Source organism: Musca autumnalis, unplaced genomic scaffold, assembly GCF_047663935.1.
Source record: "Musca autumnalis isolate F117 unplaced genomic scaffold, ASM4766393v1 scaffold_3, whole genome shotgun sequence".
Classification (NCBI taxonomy): Eukaryota; Metazoa; Arthropoda; class Insecta; order Diptera; family Muscidae; genus Musca; species Musca autumnalis.
This window is the reverse complement of record NW_027411866.1, coordinates 55,670,230-55,695,555: the sequence shown is the minus strand read 5'-3', so window position 1 is coordinate 55,695,555 and position 25,326 is coordinate 55,670,230. Positions and strand designations below refer to the sequence as shown.

At 34.8% G+C, this 25,326-nt stretch overlaps 1 protein-coding gene across 1 annotated transcript in view; it reads right to left on the bottom strand.

Annotated features, from left to right (window-relative positions):
- LOC141397402 (homeobox protein unc-4-like) overlaps positions 1-23,443 on the bottom strand; it is a 141,081-nt gene extending 117,638 nt beyond the window's left edge. Inside the window, exon 1 of the mRNA XM_073973548.1 lies at positions 21,814-23,443. Coding sequence (XP_073829649.1) covers positions 21,814-22,378 — 565 coding nt within the window. The 5' untranslated portion in view covers positions 22,379-23,443. The remainder of the gene's footprint in view (positions 1-21,813) is intronic.
- Between the last annotated feature and the right edge of the window lie 1,883 nt (positions 23,444-25,326).

Sequence of the window (25,326 nt, the reverse complement as noted above, 5' to 3'; positions counted from 1 at the left end):
TATATTTTCTTAGTATAGTCTTAATAAATAGACCACACGACTACATTCACTCTGAACGACAAACATTTATAAATCAACAGACTAATCGACACTTCAGAGAACTTCCCAATCTTTCAGATATGGGGGTAGAAGAAATGATTTTATTGCTGGTCGAATACCCAAATTTCGCCAGTAATGGGAGGACTAGAAAATAATCATGATGAGCTTCGCTGAACTAATCCCTTTAATCCGGAAGTCATAAAACTGCCAGTTTGTCGATGAGCATAAGCAAGAAAATTGTCAAATCTCTTTAGAGTTAGAGTTAACTGACCCGAAGAGATATGCAAGTTATTTTAATCGACAATTTGTCGAGGTGACACAGCGAAAGGAAGAGTATAACTTCGCAGAAGATATTTTCGGCTAAAGAGGTATTATCATAGACTACGATGGATGATGTTAGAAACGTCATCCGAAACACAAAATCAATGGACCCGAAAGGTATCTCCATAATAATGCTGAAACAACTGGATGAGACAGGGGCCGAGTACCTTATAAAAGTTCTCAAGTTGGGCAGGGTGATCCCACTATTGAAGCTCGGAAATATTGCCAGCCAAGTTTGTTCGGTAACAACAAATTGCTAATACTTGCCGATAGATACGTCATTGTTAACTTATATTTAAACTTTCAATTGTGTTTGTACATTGTAATATTTCTACAACACTTAGATTTAGTTCGGAGATAGCCTATATCGGCCCACTCTATCAACTGCACAAATAAATCCACTCACATGTGTCCTGACTCTTTAACTAACACAATTGATATACAATTCAACATATTTTTCAAATGGACTATATATATTTGAAGCCGATTTTTCGAGACAAAAAATTACAATCAATTGGTGTGTTGGCGGTCGTGCATATAACTTGGAATCTGCTTCCACTGGATTGAGTCCAGAATTGATTTTCAATGACTATAATCAATTACGATTGCAAAATTTAACAACATGAAGTGTCCCTGTAGATGAAAAGGATGTAGATGACTTACATAGTTACTACAGTGAATTAATTTTTCCCCACATTAATTATACGAATCTGCATTGCTGATAGACATCTGCTATAATTGTGTAATTTTTAATTACCACTCAGTCTTTTTTAATGAACTCAAAAAAGTGGTCTCCGCTTGGTTGTTAATTAACCGCTTTGTATTGATTTTCACTCTTTTTATTTGCCATGTATTGGCAGTTTGTTGTGTGCACTAAACACGGTGCGCCTGAACTAACTTTAAATTGAAAATGCTTACACCCGTGAAGTTTTGCGGACTCTGAAACTACAATGTTCATAGAGGAGAAAAATCAAATAAATCGGGGTCAGAGTTCACATTTTTAGGGTTTTTAGGTTTTTACGATTTTGCTTGGAAACTGCAAGTTCTATTGAAATGGGATTAGAGAAAATGTTGAAGCTGTGAAAATTCTCTACAAGATTGACCTTTCGTAGGTTTTACCATTTTTATAAAAAATGCCATGTACAGTGCGCCTTAACTAACTTTAAATGAAAACTGCTTACGCCTGGGAAGTTTTTGCTCATTCTAAAACAGATAGATGAGATAAATCCAAAAACAAGAAAAAATCGCCGAAGGGATTTTTTAGGTTTTCGCGATTTTGCGAAAATGTTGTAGGTGTGAAAATTCTCTAGAGGATTGACCTTTATGATTTGTTTCTAGGTTGTACCATTTTTGAGATATAGGTTTTCACGATTTTGCTGGAAAACGGCAAATCTCGTCCAAATGGGACTAGAGAAAATCTTATAGCTGTAAATATTCTATACAAGATTGGATTTTTTAATTTTCTCCTAGGTTGTACCATTTTTCAGATATATAAGTTTAAGATGGGAAATTGAAGTCATGACATTGTTTTCTAAAAATGGTGAAACCTACAAAAATATCATACTGGTTAATCTTGTATAGAATTTTCATATTTTCTTTAGTCCCATTTGGCTAAAGCAAAATCGTGAAAACCTTAAAAACCCTAAAAATGTGAACTTTGACCGGGATTTATTCAAAAAGCGCTCCTGCGAATTTTTATTTTTCTCATCTATGACCATTGTAGTTAAAGAATCCGCAAAAACTTTCCAGGTGCAAGCAGCTTTCATTTAAAGTTGGTTCAGGCGCAACGTGCAAAGGGTTTTGCAGCATATAATGTAAAATTAAATCCATGTTGTAGGCGAAAATTTTAATTTGCGGATTGATTAAAATAGCGATTTCAACTTTTATTGGTAAATTGAAAATCAATGATTTTCCTGTTAATTTTATTGTGTGTGTGCGTCGCCTTTTTCAATGATAGTATGTCTGTATGGATATTTATAGTTGCCAACTAAATTTTATTGTTTATTGTCACTTAATAATAGTGTTGTCGGTTGTGCTAGGACTTCTGCTGTTGTTGATACCATAGCAACAAGGGCAACAACGATTATAATAATGGCTATTTACGAACTCGTTGGCTGTTTTTGGCCAGACTTATTTAGTAAGTGAGAACACAAAGAAAAAAATAACGATGTGAAAAGTAAATAAGCAAAACAAACATCACAAAAAAGTTCAGTATCGTTTTATCTAAGATTCGGCGGTCAGAGAAGATGGGCATTTTCGATGAGATTCAACTTTAAATGGCTTTATTTTCATACTTAACAGAACGTCCACATTGATAATTTTCTTCAGTGTATGTTTTAGTGCAAACGATATTCACTTTCAACATTCTGTAATTTAGTTGTCATTTAATTATCGTTATTTTCCAATTGACTGGATTGAATTTTCATTAAATACATATGTCTATACATATATACACACGTCGGGTATATACACATACATATGTATATGTATATTAGAGTGACCCAAAAAGAAATTTTCGGATTTTGATATAGCTCTAATATGCATATTTGGCCGATTTTGGGTATTTTGGGCCGTATACCAAAATCCGATCAGATTCTCAAAATTTGTTGTAGAAATTGTTTTTTTTTTAAGTTTTTTCATCGATCTTGACCATAATTGTGCCATTTAGAGAATTTTGGTGAAAATGCACCCTTTGGCCCCATACAAATTACTATGGAAACAAAGATCGCAAGGTTGACACTGGTTAACGTTAACCGATCGCCAATAATTTTCATATATAAGGTTTTTGGATCAAATGGAAAAAATTTAGGGGGTAGGAAATAAAAAAAAGGACATTTTTTTCGGTCACTCTAATATATATGCATACATAATAACTACTAAGCAAAAATTCTTTATTTTAATGCACGTTTTCAATAGCCAGGCGCATAAAACTTTATTCAAATTAAGGATTAAAGAAGATTATTATAGCTCAAGTTCCCATATACAACATACGTATATGTATGCATATATAGGTGCGAATGCATGTACAGTGGTGACCTATACATTTGCAACAAAATTGTACATTTTAGAAAAATGTCTCTAAAATGTTTTTTTTTTGTTTTCTTTTGTTTTGTTCTTGAAAGTGAAATTAGGTATTTTTTGCAATTATTTATACACTCTACGTCAGTAGAATAGAACACCTAAATTTCTGTTAATGTTAGCTTATTTATCCCGAAGCGAATGAGTCTACGTTTTGAATCTTGTAGGGATTTAAGGCCTATGATGTTCCGTATCAAACACAGAAGAAATTATGTTTCTAGCTTTTCGCGAAATGATTTTCTGATCATTTTTCCGATAGTACTATGAAAAATAGGCATTTATTTTCGGTCATCAGGATAGAACAGTCATTTTATTTTCGCGAATTGTGGAGATATTAACGCCGAATTTTCTTTCAGTCGATAAAACGGGGATTTCTAATCATTTTCCACCAGTAAAACAATATAAATAATTCCGCGGACGCCGACAGCGTAAACGGGTTTAAATTGAAAGATAATAGAAACATCTCGGAATATCAATAAGAGTCGCGCAGCTATGTCATATTTCTTCACAATAAGATAGAATATGACACAGACAACCTCGACGGATACAATCGAGTGCTTCGGATGCAGAGAAGATGGAACATTTTCAAAATAAGTATGAAAAACGTCAAAATTTCTTATAAAACCCTTGATTTTGATGTTTTTTCCGCGAACAAGTCTGCCGTTTAAAGGTTTGGACATGTGCTCAACATTTAGAGAAAGACAATCTGATATGAAAACATCCGCTATTTTGATACACTGAGGGAAATTTTAGCACACTTTTAAATTGAACACACCCTTTGGACTTTGCGTTTTATATGTATTCTTATTTCGGCGTCCGCGACTGTTCTCAATAGTGTTATGTTCCAATAATAATAGACCAGGTTATGCTCTCCATACCGGATTTTACGAATTAGTCGTTTTATAACTGAACTCTCATATGTAAAAGCCCCGTTTTCGCGTGAAAAAACAGTCATGGAAATTGAGGTTTTAGGTTGCGTAACTTGCTTTTAAAAAGTACTAAAATTTCGCTATGTGTATTAAAATAGCGGTTGTTTTCATATCAGATTATCTTCCTCTAAATGTGGAGCATATTTCCAAACCTTTAAACGGCGGACTTGTTCGCGGAAAAATCATTTTATTGAACAAAACATGAAGGTTTTTATAAGAAATTTTGACGTTTTTCATACTTATTTTGAAAATGTTCCATGTTATCAGCATCCGCAGCACTCGTATGTATCCGTCGAGGTTGTCTGTGTCATATTCATCTTATTGTGCAGAAATATGACATAACTGCGCGACTCTTATTGATATTCCGAGATGTTTCTGTTATCTGTCTATTTTAACCCGTTTACGCTGTTATTTCGGCGTCCGCGGAATTATTTATATGGTTTTATTGGTGAACATGATAAGAAAGTCCCGCTTTATCGACTGAAAGAAAATTCGGCGTTAATATCTCCACAATTCGCGAAAATAAAATGACTGTTCTATCCTGATGACCGAAAATAAATGCCTATTTTTCATAGTACTATCGAAAAAATGATCAGAAAATCATTTCGCGAAAAGCTAGAAACATAATTTCATCTGCGCTTGATACGGAACATTATAAGCTTTAAATCCCTAAAAGATTAAAAACGTAGACTCATTAGCTTCGGGATAAATAAGCTAACATTAACAGAAATTTAGGTGTTCTATTCTACTGACGTGGAGTGTCGTTTAATACTTCAAACATAAGAATATAAAAAGTTTTGACTCGATATGCAACAAAAATTATGAACAAAATTTAAAATACGTAACACAGCTTAAAATTTAATGGTCAAAACATATACAACTGAGCCAAATCGCATGCAAATCATTTTTTATACGATTCAAATTATTTGCTTTTATTTTGGGAAGTCTGAAAGTGAGTAAAAATTTTTAACTGATATCAGCCATACGTACTTCACCAGTGGGGTGGGGGCCATAGGAGAAAAGCATGAACATGGGTGCATGAGTCAGAAACTTCGGAAATAATGGAAATTTCTTCACATTTCAGTTTTCGATTTTATAAAATTCAGAGTCTAGAGTGCAGTTTTATCGTTTATTAGCAAAAGTCAGAAGTCTGGGTCTCGAAAAAAAATCAAATCCTAGGGATTATACCCTTATCAGGGTGAGTAATACCGATATATTGACGCTATAATGGGTGGTAAAATTGGAAATTCGGGAGCCTATAAACTTCAAGAAATTTAGAAAGCTCCTCAGATGATAATTTACCACAAACATTTAGTATATTGACATATACGGTAAGAGCAGAGGCGTCCCAATAAAATATATTTTTAGGCACATGAAGTGCTCGCTAGAATACGTTATGGATATCCCAAAATTTTATGAAAAAATGTGTTTATAATGGATTTAGATGCCAAAAACATTATCTTTAGTTCGAAAAAACAAGAATACTATCAAAAATTCACTCAGAAGACTATAAAACACGGGAGTTATAACAAAATGTTGATGGGCATTGGCGAGCACCATAGACTAATACACTCATACCTCGATTTGCGTTAATAATTGGTTCCGACGCAAATCGAAACACATGTTTCCACATGTTTTGAGTAACTTTTTCACAAAATTCAAAGTCAGAAATATTAGTTATTAATAACGCAAATCGAATCAGTAGAGCAAATCGAAGAAATCTATTATATCTTTCCTTAACGCAAATCGAAACAACGCAAATCGAGGCAACGCAAATCGAGGTATGAGTGTAAATTAATAGACAGAGAATCTGTAATGTGTTTGTTTTTTTGTAGGGTTCACCCTTACACTCAATATGCTCTGTGTTCACTCAATTGCATTTTGTTTTGGGGTAAATTGCAAGATTTTGTTAATTTATTTATTTGAGGATGTTGATCCGGCCGATATTACCCACATATTGGTTTTTACCATCATAAATAGTTTAAAAATGCATAGTTATTGCCATTTTAAAAAATTGAGTACCTCGTCAATTGACTCAATTCTCACTCAATGAGAGAATATGACTGAGAGGATTTCTTTGTCTATACATTCATTAGTCTATGGCGAGCACTAAATGTGTTGAAACCTGTTCTTTTATTGGGAAGCCAGAACTCCTCCCGGAAATGTCTGTATACAAAATTTGGGTGGTAAAATATCATCTGTTGAGCTTTCTAAAACTTTTCAAGTTTATAGACTCCCGAATTTCTATTGATACCACCCACTATAACGTCAATAGGTCAGTATTCCTCATCCTGAATTTTATTAAATCTATAACTGAAATGTGAAGAAATCTCACCCATGTTCCTGTTTCCCCCCCATCACCCGCCACCCCACTAGCGAAGTACATATGACTGATATAAGTTTAAACATTTTGCTCAATTTTGGACTTTCCAAAATAGAAGGAAAATGATTTGAATCACATAAAAATGATATTTTAAAAAATATTGACGATTTTTGTATGCGATTTGGTTCAGTAGCATATGTTTTGACCATTAAATTTTAAGGCGTGTTATGTATTTTAAATTGTTTTTCATAATTGTTGTTGTATATCGAGTCAAAACTTTTTATTTTCTTATTTTTGAAGCATTAAACTATAAATAATTGCAAAAAATACCAAATTTCACTTTCAAAAATATCTTACAGACATTTTTCTAAAACGTGGATTTTTGTTGTAAAATGTATTGGCCACCACTGTACATGGTATAAGACGGATCTTTATGCATGTTCTTATTCCAATTATTATCTAAACTTATTTGTTGCTATTGTTGCGACTAAAATATGTTTGCTTGTACTTAATTCTGGTTGATAACATGTTTATATCACAGTTTTTTCTCGGGTTAATATTTATAGAAAGTTGAAAATGAGATCAATAGAAGAAAATTATATAAATTACGTAAGGTTTACATGTCTTACCAGGGGAGGAAAGGCCTGTAATATGGGTGTATTTGTGAAGTTTTTCATAACTATTGAAATTTTCTTCACAAGAAAATTTAGGATTCGATTAAATTTTCTGTAGAGAAACCCGTTATATTGATTTATGGCAGAATTCGGAAGTCTTAGTCCCGAAAAGCAGATGAAAGCATTAGTTATGCCACAGCCAGAATGATGGATACTGACCTGGCGAAGCCATTACTGCCTTTCTTCCATATTACAAGCCTTTCTTCCCCTGGTAAGACATGTAAGCCGTACGTAATTCATTTAACTTTCTTCTATTGATCCTATTTTCCAACATCCTATAAAAATAACAGATGAATTGAAAGAAATTAACAGTGGCATTTATATGACCATCTAAAATCTGAACTTCTTTTACAAAATATTATAACGGTAAATGATAAGCGAAATACAATGGAACTTTTGAACGTGATTGGAACATGTACAGCAATAACCAAAAGTTATAAAAATTATATAGATCTTAGTTCAAAAACAATTAATTATATTTTTGAATTTTATAACGTGCCATTTATGCGTGGGAGTAGCCAAGCCGTTTTATGGGGGGAAGGGGGGATCAAATGTTTGTTTTTTTCGTAATATTTATAATTTTTTACATACAAATGAACTGTTTTGTAGGATCTGGAGGGGGCAGCTGCCCCTCCCTAGCTATTCCTGGCTACGCCCATGCATTTATGCGTCCATAGCTGTATATATCTATTGCATGTTCCAGAACCAGCAAGAATCTACAACTTCGGATATTTTTAAATTATTTCCTTTATGAATTTCAAAAGTTTTTATGCACGGAAACTCATATTATGTTACATTTTGACCAATATTTAAAATAATCCAATTAAAGGAATTATTTTTATGGGAATATAAAGGTTTATTAATTGGCTAAATCATTCAAATTAAGTTAATAGTCCTTAGTTTTAGAAATTCGCATATAATAAAACCATTTCTTCTCCTTTTAAATTATTTTTTTTTTTTCAAACGAAAAAATACGAAACAATTTTACAAATTTATTTTTTTTTGTTGGACACATCAAAGGCCTTCGATGGATCAATTGTCGACATAGCCACAAGAACAAAGTTTAAAGTTGATTAAAACTGCTATAAATATTATTTATTTTATTCCTTTAACTTTCTATGGAATATAGGGCGCTAACAATCAGATCAGATCCCACATCCATCTGATTTGCTTGACGTAAGAGCTTTGCGTTCTTTACTGCCTACACGCGTCCAAACTATGCGTAGAATCCGGTGGAGGAAGCGCTTAGTGAAAACTTGTAACCGTTTCGTAACGCTGTTAGTAACTTTTCACCAGTACATTCATACAGCAAGGCAGATTTAATATTGAATTCGAAAGCTCAGTATACTTTGTTCGTAGGCATAAGCTGTTGTTTTGCCAAATTGGTTCTAGCATTCCCAATGCTGCGTCTAATTCTGTGCCGCCTTCCGTGTTCACCAAGCTTCCAAGATAACAGAAGTGGTCTACTGAGGTGTTGGTCTTAATACTCATGTATTTGGTTTTGTTAGGTCTCTGGCTCTGTTTGACAGTGGGCAAATGTCATTTTCATAGGCCAAATTATTTTAAAAGGTGTCATCTATTGGCCATGGTATACTTCTTCCGTTTTTATCGAAAGTTGCAGATAGTACGTCCTCGGTAACAAGCAAAAATAGGATAGAGAATGAAGCCTTGTTTTACTTCACTCACAACTTGAAAATGTTGAGGCAATTTTCCTTTATGCAAAACTTAACAGGTTGCGCCATTGTAGCCTTCTTTAATAAGGTTTATAAGCTTCAGCAGAATAGCTCTTCTCTGCAGTGAATTAAAAATGAAGGCACGGTTAATGCTGTCGAAAGCGTTTTCAATAAAGATGAAAAGTAGATGTAGGTTTGAATTAAATAAAACACTTCGTTCAATAATTAGGCGGATGGTATTTATAGGGTCCGCTTCAGAAACCTGCTTGGGCGGAGTTTATGGAATCCTGCAGGTGATTTTTGATACAGTTGAGGATAATTTTGTAAGTAGTAATAAGTCTCCCTTTTTAGCAATTCTTAAAATTATGTTAGCTATCCATTCGCTCGGAAAGGTCTCTTGCTCCTAGACCGCACAAACATTTATATTGGCTTTCTGTAATTCGGCTGTTTTATCATCAATACCAGTAGGTTTTTCATTTGGTAATTATTTGATGGCAGCGGAGACTACTCAAGGTTGGCGTTATTGCTCGTGAATTTTTTCCTTTAGCTCCAATCGATTTTGAATAGTGTTCCATGCCTTTAGTCAAAGGACCCAGAATGTCTTTTACGCATTTCAAAAACACGACGCTGGTTGCTTTCTATTTCTCTGTCGATTCACGTTGAACATTATTTCTCGATGTTATTTCACGCAGTTTGCCAATAAAATATTTTTACCGACTTTATGTTCATTCGGTACACTGCAAGCTTCTACGGACGTTTCAACTGGGAATCTTTCCGTATAGCTGCGGTTCTGAGGCGCAATTTAATTCAATAACGTTTCGCATTTTAGTATGGAGATCCCATACCTAGCATTTCTCGTTCAACTTGGAACTTATATGTGTCACATCATCATCATCGCTGTCTCTAAGCGTTCTCACATTCCAGAATCCAATCATAGTCCTTATACGATATCCAAAGGTAATCAAAAAGACAAAGCAAGAAAAATTCATAGTTTGGTGATAGAGCTGCTAACTATGAGTTCTGGCATTTCTTCCATACAGCGTTTATATGGTTATACCGCGATTATACACTCTCTTTTAATTGACCTGCTTGTTTCAGCATAACTCTTTAGATATTTTGTATTTTATTGATTAACAAATTATATGGTAAATGTATAAATTGATTACTTTTTAATGTATTCGTAGCTGGAAAAGACTTAAAAACAAGTATAGCCTCTAGGCAAAGGCTAATTATCCAGTTACATCTGCTCAACTTCCGATTGGGGCCACTAACAATGTGAAAATTCATTTCTTGTTTAAATTAAGTAATTATTTTCTAATTTAAATATTTCTCGATATGTAAGCACATCGATCAGTACTATATTATTAAAAAAATAAATGTTATTCAGATTGCTTATTAAATTTTTTAATTATTAGTTATCAGCAGTTTGATTAATATCCAAAAGAAAGATAGTATGTTTTTATTTTATTAATTTGAGTTTTAAGCCGTGCACATTTGTTTGAAAGAAATATTCATTCTCATGATAAGCAAACGAAAGGTGGACGTAAAGGCAGATGTAGCATTGAAAAACAAATTGTGTACCTAAATCAACTAAACAAAAAAAAAACTCGATAACTTCATTTATGGCTACAAAGAAATAATTTTACAATCCGCAATAACGAGATGTGACTCTGACAAAATATTATATTCATTTTTGATGCTAACTTGGAGGTTTATTATTGAGTAAAATAATTTGTAAAAATGCAATTTTATTTACATCCAAATAAAAGATTTTATGCAGAATCTTTAACTTTTTAACAACATTTATTTTAAACCATCTCTAACCAATTAAGAACAAATAAAAAACAGCAGGTTATGCACTCCGTTGCCGCCACAACAACCCGCCTATTAGAATATAAACACCTTTTCAGCGCTAAAAACCGTCACAACGCCCTCTAACAATGGATAGAAATAAAATGTAACCAACTACCATTCAGAGCAAAACGTGTAATACATTTTGGTGATTTTGGTCTTCTTCATTCTTGATTGTTTTGTCTACAAAAAGAAAAATAAATACAAGACTGCATAAGAAAACAAGGAAATTATCTATCATTAGTCATTTGCTTGGTAATTTAGAATACGGCTAATTTGAGAAAAGGACCGATTGTATTGCCACCGCCAGCCAACCAACCTTCCCCTAGACCAAGTAATATTTTGTGGCCCATAATTAAGTTGAAATAATTTAGAAATGTTTTAATTTTAAAACACAATATGTATTATAAGAACGGGCGGACGAACATATTACAAACGGTTTTAATAATGACTTTTTCTTTTGTCTGCTGTTGTCGGTTCGAGACTATTTTAACAATAATTTATTTTGCTCTGATGTCTTTTTCCAGAGAGTCTTTACAGCCGTCGAAATCATTTGTAACTGGGCCACAAACAAACAGTTAAAAAGGCCGCATTTAAACTCCAACATAATCAAAAAAGGCAGTAGCAGTTAGATTAAATTATTACAAATGTTCGAAGGCAGAGAGGATATCCAAAATGTAAAATAATTAATATAACACGTAACGTTGCCATGTTGTACAGTGTTTTAATTTCAAAATAATGGATCGAAATTGAGCTGATTTTGAGAATCCTAAATTCATAATAAAAAGCTATGTGTATGGTGCAATAGAAGACGTAGTTTGTTTTTGCTTTGGTGGTGTTTATCGTTATCGTTGTTGTTCGTTATTCGTTGTTGTTGTTGTTGTTACGACCAACGTTGCAAGCAAAGACCCAGCAAAATGTTCGATGCCAAAGATGGCATTCAATCATGGGTGCAAGTGCTCTGACATGTCATCTTTTTAGCATCTTCATCGATGAATTTTATATGAGCGTGGACCCCAAAAGATGCTATTCATTTTTGGATCCAAAGCATTTCATTTACACCAATGCTTTGACATGTCATTTTCACCAATGCTTTGGCATGTCACTTCCACCAATGCTTTGGCATTTCATTTTCACCAACGCTTTGCAATGACATTGTCATTACGACGAGAGTTTTAACAACGTTGGTTGTGATTTCGAGTCTCCGACAACATCAAGCATATTGTAAATAATTCATCTGTTATATTTAGAAAAATGTGTATAAATAAAAACAAAAAATTCATCTACATTGGATCGATGGAATGGGTTCATATGCTGATGAAAAGATCGGATAAAGTGACTGAATAAATCAGTGCTTTCTTAAAGAAATTATATATAAACAACACTGTGTGTAATTTTTGGAGTCATTTTTTATTAACCATATTCTGACACCGTAGTGTGATAGAAGACCAAAAAAGAGAGATAAGCCTCCAAAGGTTTGAGGCTTTGATGCCAAAAGGGATCATTTTGTCAGTGTCATATCTTCTAAACCGCTAAGCATTTGGGTTTACTCGAAGAAGCACAGTTGTAGCTTTCGCCTTAAAGAATAATAATAGTGAATACATAAGATAAATTCAACCTCATCTTCAAGTCAGTCAAAATCGTCAAGGTCAAATTTCCTTTATAATTTTTTCTTAGATTTAGGCTACAGATGTCAAACCGATCAAAATTGAAGCAAACAACCAACTACGAAAATGTACCTCAGATCTCAATAAACAACTTTCTAGAACATACGACATCTGTAGAAACGGTTCTTAATGGCCAAAATAGCAAAACAAATACGATTTGTATCCTCTTTTCTCGGTTTCTGCTCCATAGATACTAAACCGTTCAAGAAAACAATCAACCATAATAATGCTGTAAACAACTTTCGCGAATATGCGAAATGTCTATGAACGGTTCTTAAAGATGAAAATAGCAAAAAACTTTTGAAAATATTCCATTTTTATAATTTTTCGCCGATTCTGGTCCACTGATACCGAACCTATCAAAAATTAAGGATACAGTCAGCTAAAAAAATGTTCCTAAGATTTAAATAAACAACTTTCCAGAAATAAAAGCGCCATAACTTTTGTCCGCAATAACCAAAAATTGGCTCGCGACCAGATTCGTACTGGGAATTTTTTTCTTAACCTACATATCAAAAATCGTTGATGTAGCGTGAAAAAATATCCTTTTTTTCTGAAATGGAATATGAAATAATTGACAATATTCGTGATATACACTTTCATACGGGCAAAATGTGCCTCATCGAAATAATGGTGTTAGACCCCAAGTATGTTTGGACGAAATGTGTTTCAGTCAATTTGAAGTCGATTGAGCACTGTCCGTCCGTCTATCTGTCTGTCTGGCTGGCTGGAGCGCAGATACTTTTTTACTTGTTCATTCTAAAAGTGTGACGCTATTTCTTTTATTCGCAGTCAAACACATATACAAGTTAAGAAATGAAACTCTGCTGAAAGCCATAAAGAATAAGCCAGCACTATCTTAATTACGGCATTACTGGACTACGATTTGGAATTAATGAACCCAGGGCTGACGGAATTCTTCTGCTGTGGTATTCTGGAACCTGAAAATGTAGGGAAGAAACGTTACAGAATTGGGTATCAGGCTAATGCCACAGTTGCCTCTGTCCCGTTAAAACCTGGCAACTCTAAAAGTTCATTCTATCGTTGTTCCATTAAGTTGGCAGTGTAGGTTCGGATGCACATTCCCGAATAACATGGGTCTCCCGTCAACCCTCACATGAACCTAGGATAGGAACTCATGAGGAGCAAAGACAGCGGCTTTGATTTGGGACCAAGAACAACAAACATTAAAGAAATACAAGAGTAAACATTGGAGTTGACGGAAAATCAATTAACTACACGCAGAAAAATATATGTTAGAAATATGTTTGGATCTAAACAAATTTTTGTTTGTGTCCAAACAAATATATATATGTTGTAACATATCTCAATTTTATTTGTTGGGGTATCAACCATGGGCGTAGCGAGGAATGCTTTTTGGTCGTTCTACATACAAATGATTTTTTTATGGTGGAGAGAGGATTTTTGTCAGCGATTGCAGAATGCTGTTTTATAATAAAGAAATGGTGATTTTTAGTAAATTAAATGCCCAATACATTTTATAATTGCAAATTTATAATTGAATCAAAAAGGTGAATGGAAATATTTTATTCGACAAGGAAGAAATGGCATTTAATATTGGTAATTACATCAAAAAAGTGTAACTATTTATAAATTATTTCAGTCCGTTTTTCTTTTATTAAAGTCTGTTATGCATTTCTTTGGAATTTTTTATGTACCTATGCGTCTGTTGTTGCTTATTTCCATACGTTGCAATAAACAACCACCATTATTTGTAAATGTGTGTATATGTTAGAGATAGCCAATGAGCACTTATTGAGAGCAAGTGAGCATACATTTCAATGTGTTTTACATTGAAATTTACGCTCCCTTGCTATCAGAAAGCGCCCACTGGTACATGTGTTTGTTTTTTTTTTGTGGCTTTTGGGTTTGTATTTGTTTGAACCCAAACATATAATTTGTTTGCACCCAAAAATATAATTTGTTTGCACCCAAACATATAATTAGTTTGTACCCAAACATATATTTGTTTGCAGGACCCAAACATATGTTATGTTTGCGACTGACTGCAAACAAATAAATAAAATGCAGCAAAGATGCAAAATATGTTTGGGGCATATGTTAGAGAGGCCTTTTTTTCTCTGTGTACATGGAGTATAGATTCTCTATTCAGAAGGAGTATCAAAACGATAAAATCATCGGGTTGCAATATAGAAAATTGACAGAATTAAAAAAAAAACACTGTGAACACAAATTTTGGGGCAGAGATAATTCCTTTTGGAGATGGAAGCCTTTGGTGAGTATATTATGAATCCCAAAGGACAGATCCGCCTTGAGTCGAACTTCCGCGTTATGGCGTGATGAAGTTTTTGCTAGAGAACCTGTAAGGCATCAGGAATTAGCGTTATATATTTGTTCACTGTTGCTTTAGATTATATTTGAGATGACATGTCTTCAGTCGAATCGAATGAGGATTATTTTCGTAGAGCACTTCGACCTTCTAGCTCGCTTCCTTCAATGTTCTTTTCGTCCATTAGTTTAAGAGCCGCTATGAATGTACCACAAGATGACGTTTTTCAGCTTCGAAATGTTCTGCAAAAATGTCGCTCAATTTTAGGTACTGCTCTCATTGACAATTAATCGATTTTGTCGCGTTTTCGTGGTCGTTTTGTGCATTTACCCTGTTTTTGTTCAGAAAAAGACTATTTTTTGTTTTTTGTATATTCGTTACAGAACATACAAAAACACAGTTTTTTTTTCTGACAAAATCGATTAGTTGTCAATGAGAGCCGTACCTAAAATTTTCTGAGCGAGATTTTTGCAGAACATTTCGAAGCTGAAAACGTCAACTTGTGGTTCTTTTATAGCGGCTCTGAAAATAAAGGACGAAAAGGACATTGAGGGAAGCTAGTTAGAAGGTCGAAGTGCTCTACGAAAATAATCCTCATTCGATTCGACTGAAGGCATGTCATTTCAAGAACAAGCTAAAGCAACAGTGAACAAAGATATAACGCTAAGTCCTGATGGCTAACAGGGTCTCTAGCAAAAACTTCATCACGCCATAACGCGGAATTTCGACCCACGGCGGATCTGTACTTCGGGGTTCTTAATATACTCACCGAGGCCTTTCTTCCCCAACAGGAATTTTCCGTGCCCCAGACTTTCACCTCCATTTTGTTGCACAGTGTAATAAGTCTCTTTTAGATGAAATTATAAGAAAACTTTGATCGAAAATGTAGCAGTTGGCAAACTCCACAAAATTTACTTGGAGAAGGCAAATGGAATTTGGATACAACATATCCATGGCAATCTGGCCTGCGATCTCTCAAGGTAGAACCCGCACCTAAAATAAGGATGGAAATAACTGTAGGACTGTGCGCTTCATACAGATTATTGGTCTGTTCCAGAACTCCAAGAATCTACAAGTGTTTATTTACTATTTTTTCGATAACATTGGAAAAATTGTTATCGTAGTAAAAATGTGTAGATTCTTGCAGGTTCTGGATTAGACATTATTTGATGTAGGCAACATGCTAAAAAATACAGAAATCATGCAAGGTTATAAATGAGCTTGGAAAAATTCTCTAGGTATTCAGTGATTATGAAGGTGGGACAGAACCAATCCTAGAAGATTTATTGAATATATGCCAGCCCAACTGTTTAAGACCGAAGGCACCACGCTGATAGGGATATTCATCCGATAGAGAGCACTAATCCTCTTGCCATAGCAATGCACATTTTTTCCGACAACAATTTATTGTGATTTGTGTGCGTGGAAACTTTAAACGCGTGTTTCTCGAAATGGAATTTTTGAAGTCGGTGCCAACGATAGCTCTAAAACGAATAGGCCGATCTTCATATGGTTTGGTGAGCTTATTATATACATAAAAAACTTGTCTTTAAGCGAGACAGATTTTTTTGCCCGAATTTTGGGCAAAAAATGGTCAATTTTTTTTGTTAAAAACGAAATTTTGACTTTTACCGCTCACATTTTTTAAATCGATTTTTTTAAATTCTGTTTCGCTTAAAAACATCCGTTTTCGAGCTATCGTTGGCACCGCAAAATGCTTTTACAAAAAAAAAGGGTTTCACAGGTGGCCATTTACCACAAGACTATGCAATATTGTTCAACAACAAAAATTCCTGAAGTAATTTAAGATGTGGTCTTTCAGATAGAAAACAGATCTACTTAAAATATTAACAGTTTCTTTGGAAAAAATTCATGGAAAATGAGTTTTTTGGCCTGCACAACTAGGGGTAACCCCTTAACTGGTTAGGTTAACATCCATCCTAAGGCATATTAGATGTTGTTGTTGCTAGACAATTTTCGCCATTTGGAGCTCCTATTTATACATCCAAGATTGCAAATTTGTGAATGTCATGTCATCAGAATGAGGATGCCCAGCTAGAGTTACATATGAAAAGGAACCCTTATGGATATATCACACAATATGCTTCTTTTCATGTATGACATCAGCTGGTCTGTAAATTAGTATACCGAAAGTGACAACATACATGTGAAAAAGCATATGGTGCGGGAATAAAAAAGACGCCGATGGAATGGCTGTGTGAAATCAGCAAGTCTTTTCTTTTCATGTTATGTGCAGTTAAAGGAAGGTTTTGTATGATTAGCATAAATCTAGTTTAAATTATGTTTTTGGATCGTTATGTTTTCGATCGTCGAAAGTTTTAATAAATTCGTGCACTTTTGTTGGTGTTTGCTTTTCACAATCTTTTTGTCTTAAAAGCCGGCCCGCGAAGCAACTGCTACTCATTGTGCTCTAAGCTTATGTATGTATGTATTTAACACAAACTACTGCCAGTTATTTTTTAAAATCACTGCATCGAAACATTGTGCAAAAAGGCAAAACTTAAAAAATACAAATACACTGAGCCCGGCTGGGATTCGAACCTGGGTCGTCGCCAACTAACAGACAATGTTGCTGACGTCTTAGCGTTCTGAACCACAATTCACTTAAAATCTTTCGATGTGAAAGATATACTTACAGTCTACGATGGAAAAAGGCTATCGACTGTAATATGATGTAATATTGAAAAATTGATTTCTAGAATAGAAGGGGGACAAATGACTCGTCTTTGGAAATAAAAAGCTTCAATATGAAATTCACAAATGCAAATTTGCAATCTTGGATGTATAAATAGGGGTTCCAAATGGCGAAACTTGTCTAGCAACAAGAACATCTAATATGCCTGAGGATGTTAACCTAACCAGTTAACGAAACGATCGTCGCATAGCGGTTGATGAGTGTGAGGACTTCGCTAGATATCGATTTCTCAATGGTCATATAGCTCGATTAATTAAATTAATTAAAAACTTTTCATGTCGTTGAACTTAAAATCGAATTTTCTTAGCAGTTGATGTACTCAGCTATATGGCGATGGCTATTCATCGCATGTCTAATGATGACCTTTAAAGATTCCATAGGCAACATTTTGTCGGTGATTGAAATGAGTTTTGTGATACGTGGCAAGATGTATGCATCAGGAATCAAAATGGGAAAATATCTCAAACATAATTAATTTCGAGCCGCGAGTACTGCTTGGCAGCAGCATCACCCAATAATGACAAGGTTCAAGAGTTCATGCGATTTTTTGCCCACCACTTTTGGCACTTAAGGCTTGTTCCCGTTTTCTAATGTTTTTCAATCAAAGGCAGCAGCCAACAATTATGATCACTTCCCTTCCACAACAACGATCACAACATTCATCATTTTTTGATGGCTTTATTTTCATTGACAGCGTAAAAGCTGCACGTCTGCGCAACTACCTGACAAATTAAAATTTTTGGTTAATTCGTTGGGGTAGGGGGAACGTGTAATAATGAAATAACACTGTTTTGAGTGAATAAATTGGTAGTAAAGTTTAAATTGGTATATATTTTCTATCATGAAAAAAAAAGAAATTTGACGTTTTGGCTTTGGGTCATCCACTTAACAGCTACCAACAAAGTAAATATTCCACTAAATAGAAAAAGGCAAACAAAAAAAAAAAAAAGAAAACAACAAAATAAGCTCTATCACTCTGCCAAAGACAAAAACAAATTGTATTTATGCACATAAAATTTATGTATGTGTCAATATTTATGGTCATCAATTTGTAACAACAGAATAATTTCATTTATTTTGGTGTATTTCTTACAACCGACTGAATTGTGGACAATTCTATGGTTGGCCGGTGTAATTAAATCTATGATTTCTTATTATTTTCTCCGGTAATCGCCTCGTGGAGTCATTTATTAAATTAACAAACCAACGATGTTAATGTTGCCTTCCCAATGCTATTCGTACTTTGTTCTGTCTGTATTTTCGTGGTTATACTGACGTATTAAATTTTCAAAGTAGGTGCAGTTTGCGCAGTGGCGGATGTATTTGCTAAGTACAAAGCTGATATTTTCGCATTAAAGGAATTGAGATGGAATCAATGGAATCGAGTTTCTCACGCTCACGTTTTTTTCCTCTTCTGCCGATATTTTTCCTTAGCGCCGCAATATAAGCCGTACTAATACAAAGTTGAACCCCAAGTAATGCGAAGGGACCTAATTGAGAACTTTTTCTCCCCAAGTAAACGAAAAGGAGTCAGTCGGGAATGTTAGCTCTCAAATAAAAAACACCAATTTTCTCAACAACAACAGAAGGGGAGAACGATACAACAGTCTATCATATGACTGCAAACCTGGAACTAGTATAAAACGAGCCCTAACACACTGCAAAATTTTAAAAAGAGTCTGCCAAAGTTTTTCTGGCATTAAACGGCGATAAGACCAAATTTATGGTATCAACTCGCAACATTTCCAGTAGACTTGGACCAACTGCAAAAATGACCAATTTGATGTAGTTACCGACTTTATTTCCTCGACACCGCCATAACTAAGACAAACAATATTAGTTTTGAAATAAAGCGAAGAATAATATTGGCTAACAGGTGCTACTTTGGTCTAATTACACCCCTCGTTGAACAAAAATTGCATTCTACCATACACTGATACTACCCGTACATATGTATGGATCCGAAGCATGGGTACTTGCGAAAGCAGATGAGGCAGAACATACATGGTGTGTTTCTCAAAAATTTATGAATCAATATGCGTTGATGGTTTATACATATCGATGGTTTATACGTATCGATCTACAACGATTGCGTTGTCTGGGCCATGTCAGCAGGATGAATAAATATGCCCCCGCCAGAAAGGCATATGAATACGAGCTATTTTTACGTGATTCGTTCCAAGGGAAGGCCAAAACTGCGATGGAGAGATCAAGTTGAAGACGATATTACAAAACATGACATTTAAAATTGGAGAAGTTTATCGGTCCGTATCAATATCTATGTTTAGTTCGGCTTATGGAACATATAAAAGCCATCTAAGTAAGTACATATCGACGCCTCCAAACAATAGTATGCTAAGTCGACTTAGCATGTTTTCAAGTTCTTTACATTTTTATATTTAACGTCCTTTAACTTAAATTCTGTCAAATTTTGGTAATAATCGGACAATCCGAACAGAAGTTATAAAAAAATATTTACTTAGCATAGTACTGAAAGTCAAAGAAATTTCCAAACTTTTAGAGTTTGTCCTGCAAAACTCACTGTTCAGAAGTAGCAAACTATTATTTGGAGGTGTAGAACGCCCGCCTTGCACGCAGAAGGTCGGGGGTTCGATTCCCCGGCCAGGCAACATCAAACATTTTTTCAACGGTGGCAAAATACCCCTCAGTAATGTTGGCGACATTTCCTGAGTATTTCAGCCTTGAAAAGTGGTGTCTTTAAGACACGCCGTTCGGACTCGGCGATAAACAGTAGGTCCCACATCATTGAGCTAAATATGAATCGGGGTGCACTCATTGATATGAGAGAAGTCTCCCTTGTCCCGTATGAGATGTTGTGGAACAATGTTTTTTTTTTGTCGAACGTCCTTTAACTTAAATTCTGTCAAATTTTGGTAATGATCGGTCAATCCGAACAGAAGTTATAAACAAATATTGACTTAGCTAGTACTGAAGTTGAAAAAAATTTCCACACTTTGAGAGCTTCTCCTGCAAAACTCACTTTTTAGACGTCTCATTGCTATTAAACATTGTATGATTGTATAAGATAACTTATTCTCCTCCTCCTACGAATAGTGGGAGGTATAAAAAATTCGGATTTTTTTTCAATTATATCTTCTTTTACCAATCTATCTACGCAAGTAAATTGGCTGTGTATGGGACTTCTATATTAAAAGGACCGTATTGAATGTGGAAAGTGTGAGATATTCATATGTTCGTCAACAAGTTTTAATGCGCTCCTTTTTAATAGTTCTCATTCTTGATACAAAATTGGCGAAGCATGTTTTTTTTTGTTATTAAGCAAAAAATCTAAAAAACTGATGAGGATTTCTGGGAAAATCCGTTTTAGAATCGAAAATAACGAAACTAGATTAAGGGTATGTACTTTACTTATTCGCATACTGACCTCCTGGCTGCGGTCATCAAATCCAATTTAATTTCGGTCATAAAGCTTATTTTTAAGATGATGGAAGCTGGGGCTTAAGATCATAGACCGGCTATTTGTGATTTTATAAAATCGACACCTGATTTTTTTGATATTGGTCCAATACTATATTTGACCACTTTTAGGTAATATGGGTCCTATAATAATATATGTGAAAATCCAGCCGATTTTCACAATTGTTAGTAGGATTAACAGTCGATTAACAGGTAGGATTAACAGGTTTTATCATCGATTGGTCAATAAGTGTAGGCTGTAGAACGATTTTCTTAAAATTCGCCTTTGGCCCCATACAAAGTACTATGGAAATGGTATAAATCGTTTTTTAGCCACAAAGTAAAGTTTTTCATCGATTGAACCATAAATGCTGCTTTTAGAGAATTTTCGAATTTACTATGGAAACTTAGAGTCCCCAGTGGCACGTGTTAACATATTTCAATTGTGCTCAAACTTTGGCTATCTTAAAATCTAACAGAACTAAACATTTTAGGGGGAGTGCCGCCTAAAGTTAAAACCAGGCTAGTGTATACTTTGTGTCTGTCCAATGTGAAAGTCAAAAATCCAGACTACACAGAAAACTTAATTTTATAAAACAGTGTATGTACTATGTTGAATTTAATAATCATGATACCAACGATGATTTTATGACTTGTTTTTGCAATTATTATTTCACATGAAACCGTTTTTTGTAACAGGCTCAAATATTTGAATATTTTATGAATTTGTTTCTCACATTTTTATTTTAGGCAATATGTTTTCCCTGCCATAAAATAGGTACAAACAACTTACCGCCATCATTGGATTCATTACTCGCCGCTTGAGTTAAACACTCCTTAATCGATGCATTTTGACAACCGTGATTCGTTCGCAAATTTATTCTATGTTGATGAGCAGCAGCAGCAACTAAGGCAGCAGCAGCTGCTGCAGAGGAAGCTGCCGTTGTTGCTATACTATTTCCATGCGGTGTAACTTTTTCATTTTGCCGACGGATTGTTATATGCGATGGTGGTCCGAAATTGGCGGGATACAATTGTGCTCCCACAGGAGCACTAGCTGCTAATAATGGAATATCTGCTGTTTGGGCTGCGGAACTCATTAAAGATCCTGATGAGGCTATTAGTGGTATTGGATTACCGCCTAAAAGGTCGGGGTTCATGTTACGTAAATGTAATAAAGGTGTCCAAGGGGGAACACGCATATTTGATGCGGCCGCCGCCGCTGCAGCTGCATACAAGTGCAAGGCTGCAGTGGATGTAGGTAACTCATTTGATGCCTGCTCCGTCGTAGTATTTATTTGTAAATCATTGCTTAATTGTTTGAGCAGTGTATACCCGCCCATTTGCTCCATCACCATTTTTATTAAACCACTAAATTCAAAGTATTTTTCAATTTGTTTTCAATTAGCACAACAAAATCAAATAAATTTACTGCGAATTAGGTGCTAGGTTTTATCAATTTCTCTTCTTGTTGTAAAAAACTTTTCTTCGCCAGATTACCGATTACACCATATGTTCCAATAAACAACTTTGTTCGGTTACGCTTTACAAATATGTTTCAGGGGTTGGATTAGCTTGCGGATAGCGGATGTGTTAATTTGACCGGGTTAATGAGAAGTAGCATAGGTAGAGAGTGACTTGTGACCTCAGCACCACTGTTCGTGAAACAGCTAGGTATGTCTTTAAGAAAACAGTGGCATGTTGTTCTGCTTCTGCTGGCAGCAGATATTTGGTCGATGGCGTTACCAAATTGATTCAAATTACAATTACTTTCCAAAAACAATAATCAAATAACAGACGGGACAGCAAACGAGAACGGAACGTAGCATACGAAATACTCATACGTTTTGTCTATTGGATGACAACAGTTAAATTCAGTCTGTGCCACGAACTCACGCAGATAAAACACGAACAGTATACATACATAGGTACCAATGCTATTAAAATTGGCGCAAAACGATAGTTATTCAACAATGACGGACTCTTAATTTCACCTCTGTTGCTGAGGCAGCGACTAAAACTGCATTTCCAACTAACTTTAGTAGATGGCAACCGAGTCGTCCTTCTTAAAACCGTTAAGTGGTTAGTTGTTGTTTAGCAATTTACTCGCACATACACTTAAACAATCACCCCACAAATTTATTTCAATAAAGCGCAGAATCTTACTGAGTTGTGTCACTGCTCTCTTCTGCTCACTATATATTTTTTGGCGCTCATTCGCATAAAATCAAAAAGAGAACTCACTTTATTTTGGCCACAAATCACGAAATCCATGCAACCGAAATCTGTTCTGCACGTTCTGACGTCGGCTGCGATGTTAACCGTGCAATGACAGGTCATAAACGTTTACAACGGCAATTAGCACATGCAGCTCGTGTTGCGAGAAACCTTTTAATTTACAACCCGGCAAACAAAAATCTCCTGCTCCCGAAAATACAAACTCAACGAAATGAATTACAATGTGTGGTTGCTGGTTTTGTACGACAGTCTATTCTTTTGCTCTCTGCGGTATGATGAACAACCACAAATGTTGGGGTTCTCCATTTCATGTGATTGGAGCGAAAGAGATGGCGAAATGTCAAAAAACGCAAAGGTCTCTTCCGCCTGAATAACAAACAACAAGTCTCAATGGTGTCCACTATTCTTGATGGCAGCACAACAACCACTTGTGCTGTGCTAGCAGTAAATTGAGAAACTCAAGCAACAACCATAATTGAAGTTTATCACCTGCCTCTGCTCTTTCTCGGCCAAGAATAATGGCGATTTACACCGAAAGAAAACATAAATGCATACATATGAACAGTGAGTCACAGTTAAAAGTATCCACTTCATTTCCTTTAAAACTGTATTAAAATGATTTTGTTGTTTTTTTATATTTTTACATTAGTGTCTTAACTTAAAATTAATATAATAAAATAAAATTAGCAAAAATCAGGTAAAAATAAATAAAAAAATAAAAATTGTTATACAACATCGATCTCTACCTCACAGTGAAAAGTATCCACACTAAAAGTTTTATTTAACAAAAAGGATTTCTTATGTGTTTAGCACACTGATGGGCAAATTGCGAGAGACTCATGTATTTTTTACACTTTTGTGTATGAGGCAGAACATTTCTGCCCATCAGTGGTTTAGCACTTGGTATGATATCCTTTGTTATCCTTTACAGCTTTTAGCCTTTTGGCATAGATTTGACTAAATTTTCGGTCCAAGAAATCTGAATTTTCTCCATGTTTCTTGCAAGGCATTTTGAGGGTTCCTATACTTTAAATGCTATGACTTCTATTCGATTCAAATCCGGGGATTGGGAGGTGTTTGAATCACTTTTCAACAGTTATGTATATAGCATCCATTCTCGAACAATGTGTGATTTGAGCTTGGTCTCATTATTTTGGTAAAATTGGAATATTGTCTCCAATCCCGTTTTTTCAGCGTTACATTTCAAATTTTCCTTCAAAATGTTTAAATAAAATAACTTATCCATAATTTATTCGATAAAGACAAGATTCCCTACGTCGGAAGCTCTCATATAACCCCGCACCATAATAGATCCTCATCCGTGCTTTGCGGTTGGAATTGTGTGTTTAGGGTCCAAGGCCGTATTTGCTATACGCCATAACTTAAGTGATCCACCCGACCCAAACAGACTGTTATTTTTGCCAAATTTAACAGTTTTGGGTCGGATGGACCAAATAAGGTATGGCGTATAGCAAATACGGCCTTGGACCCTAAACATGGAGCTATTTTTCGCCATGTACATATTTTTGGAATTCACCCTTATTAAAAACTCCAACTTTTAAGGAAAGCACACAAAACCTACATTTCAATATGCATTCCCAAGTCATACTTATTGTTTTGGATTCATGGCAAAAGAGTAAAGGCGATGAAAATTTATTAAACCCTATTCGAATTGTTTTTGTGCAAAAGAGTGGAGCAACAAAACTTAAATAAAATTCTATTACAGTAGTTTTGACTTAGCTGCCAAAACAAGTTTTGCACGCATTTTGTGGCAGCAAAGCGAATTTCGCACTTATCTTTAATATTGTTAGCTGCCAAAAATGGCAGTTATCCGATTTGTTCACCTGCCAAAGAATTGGCTCTTCATGTAATATTCAGCTTCAGATTTTTTGATATCCGAAAACTATTTGGAGAGGAATAGTAAAAAAATAAAAACATATAATCAAAAAGCTTATTTTGCTTCAGCTGAAAGAACCAAAATGGAATTAAATAACAATTATTATCTTTATATTTGCTTCCACATCTGTCATTCAATTTCTGTTTCAAAGATGTTAACTTTTTCTTTGTA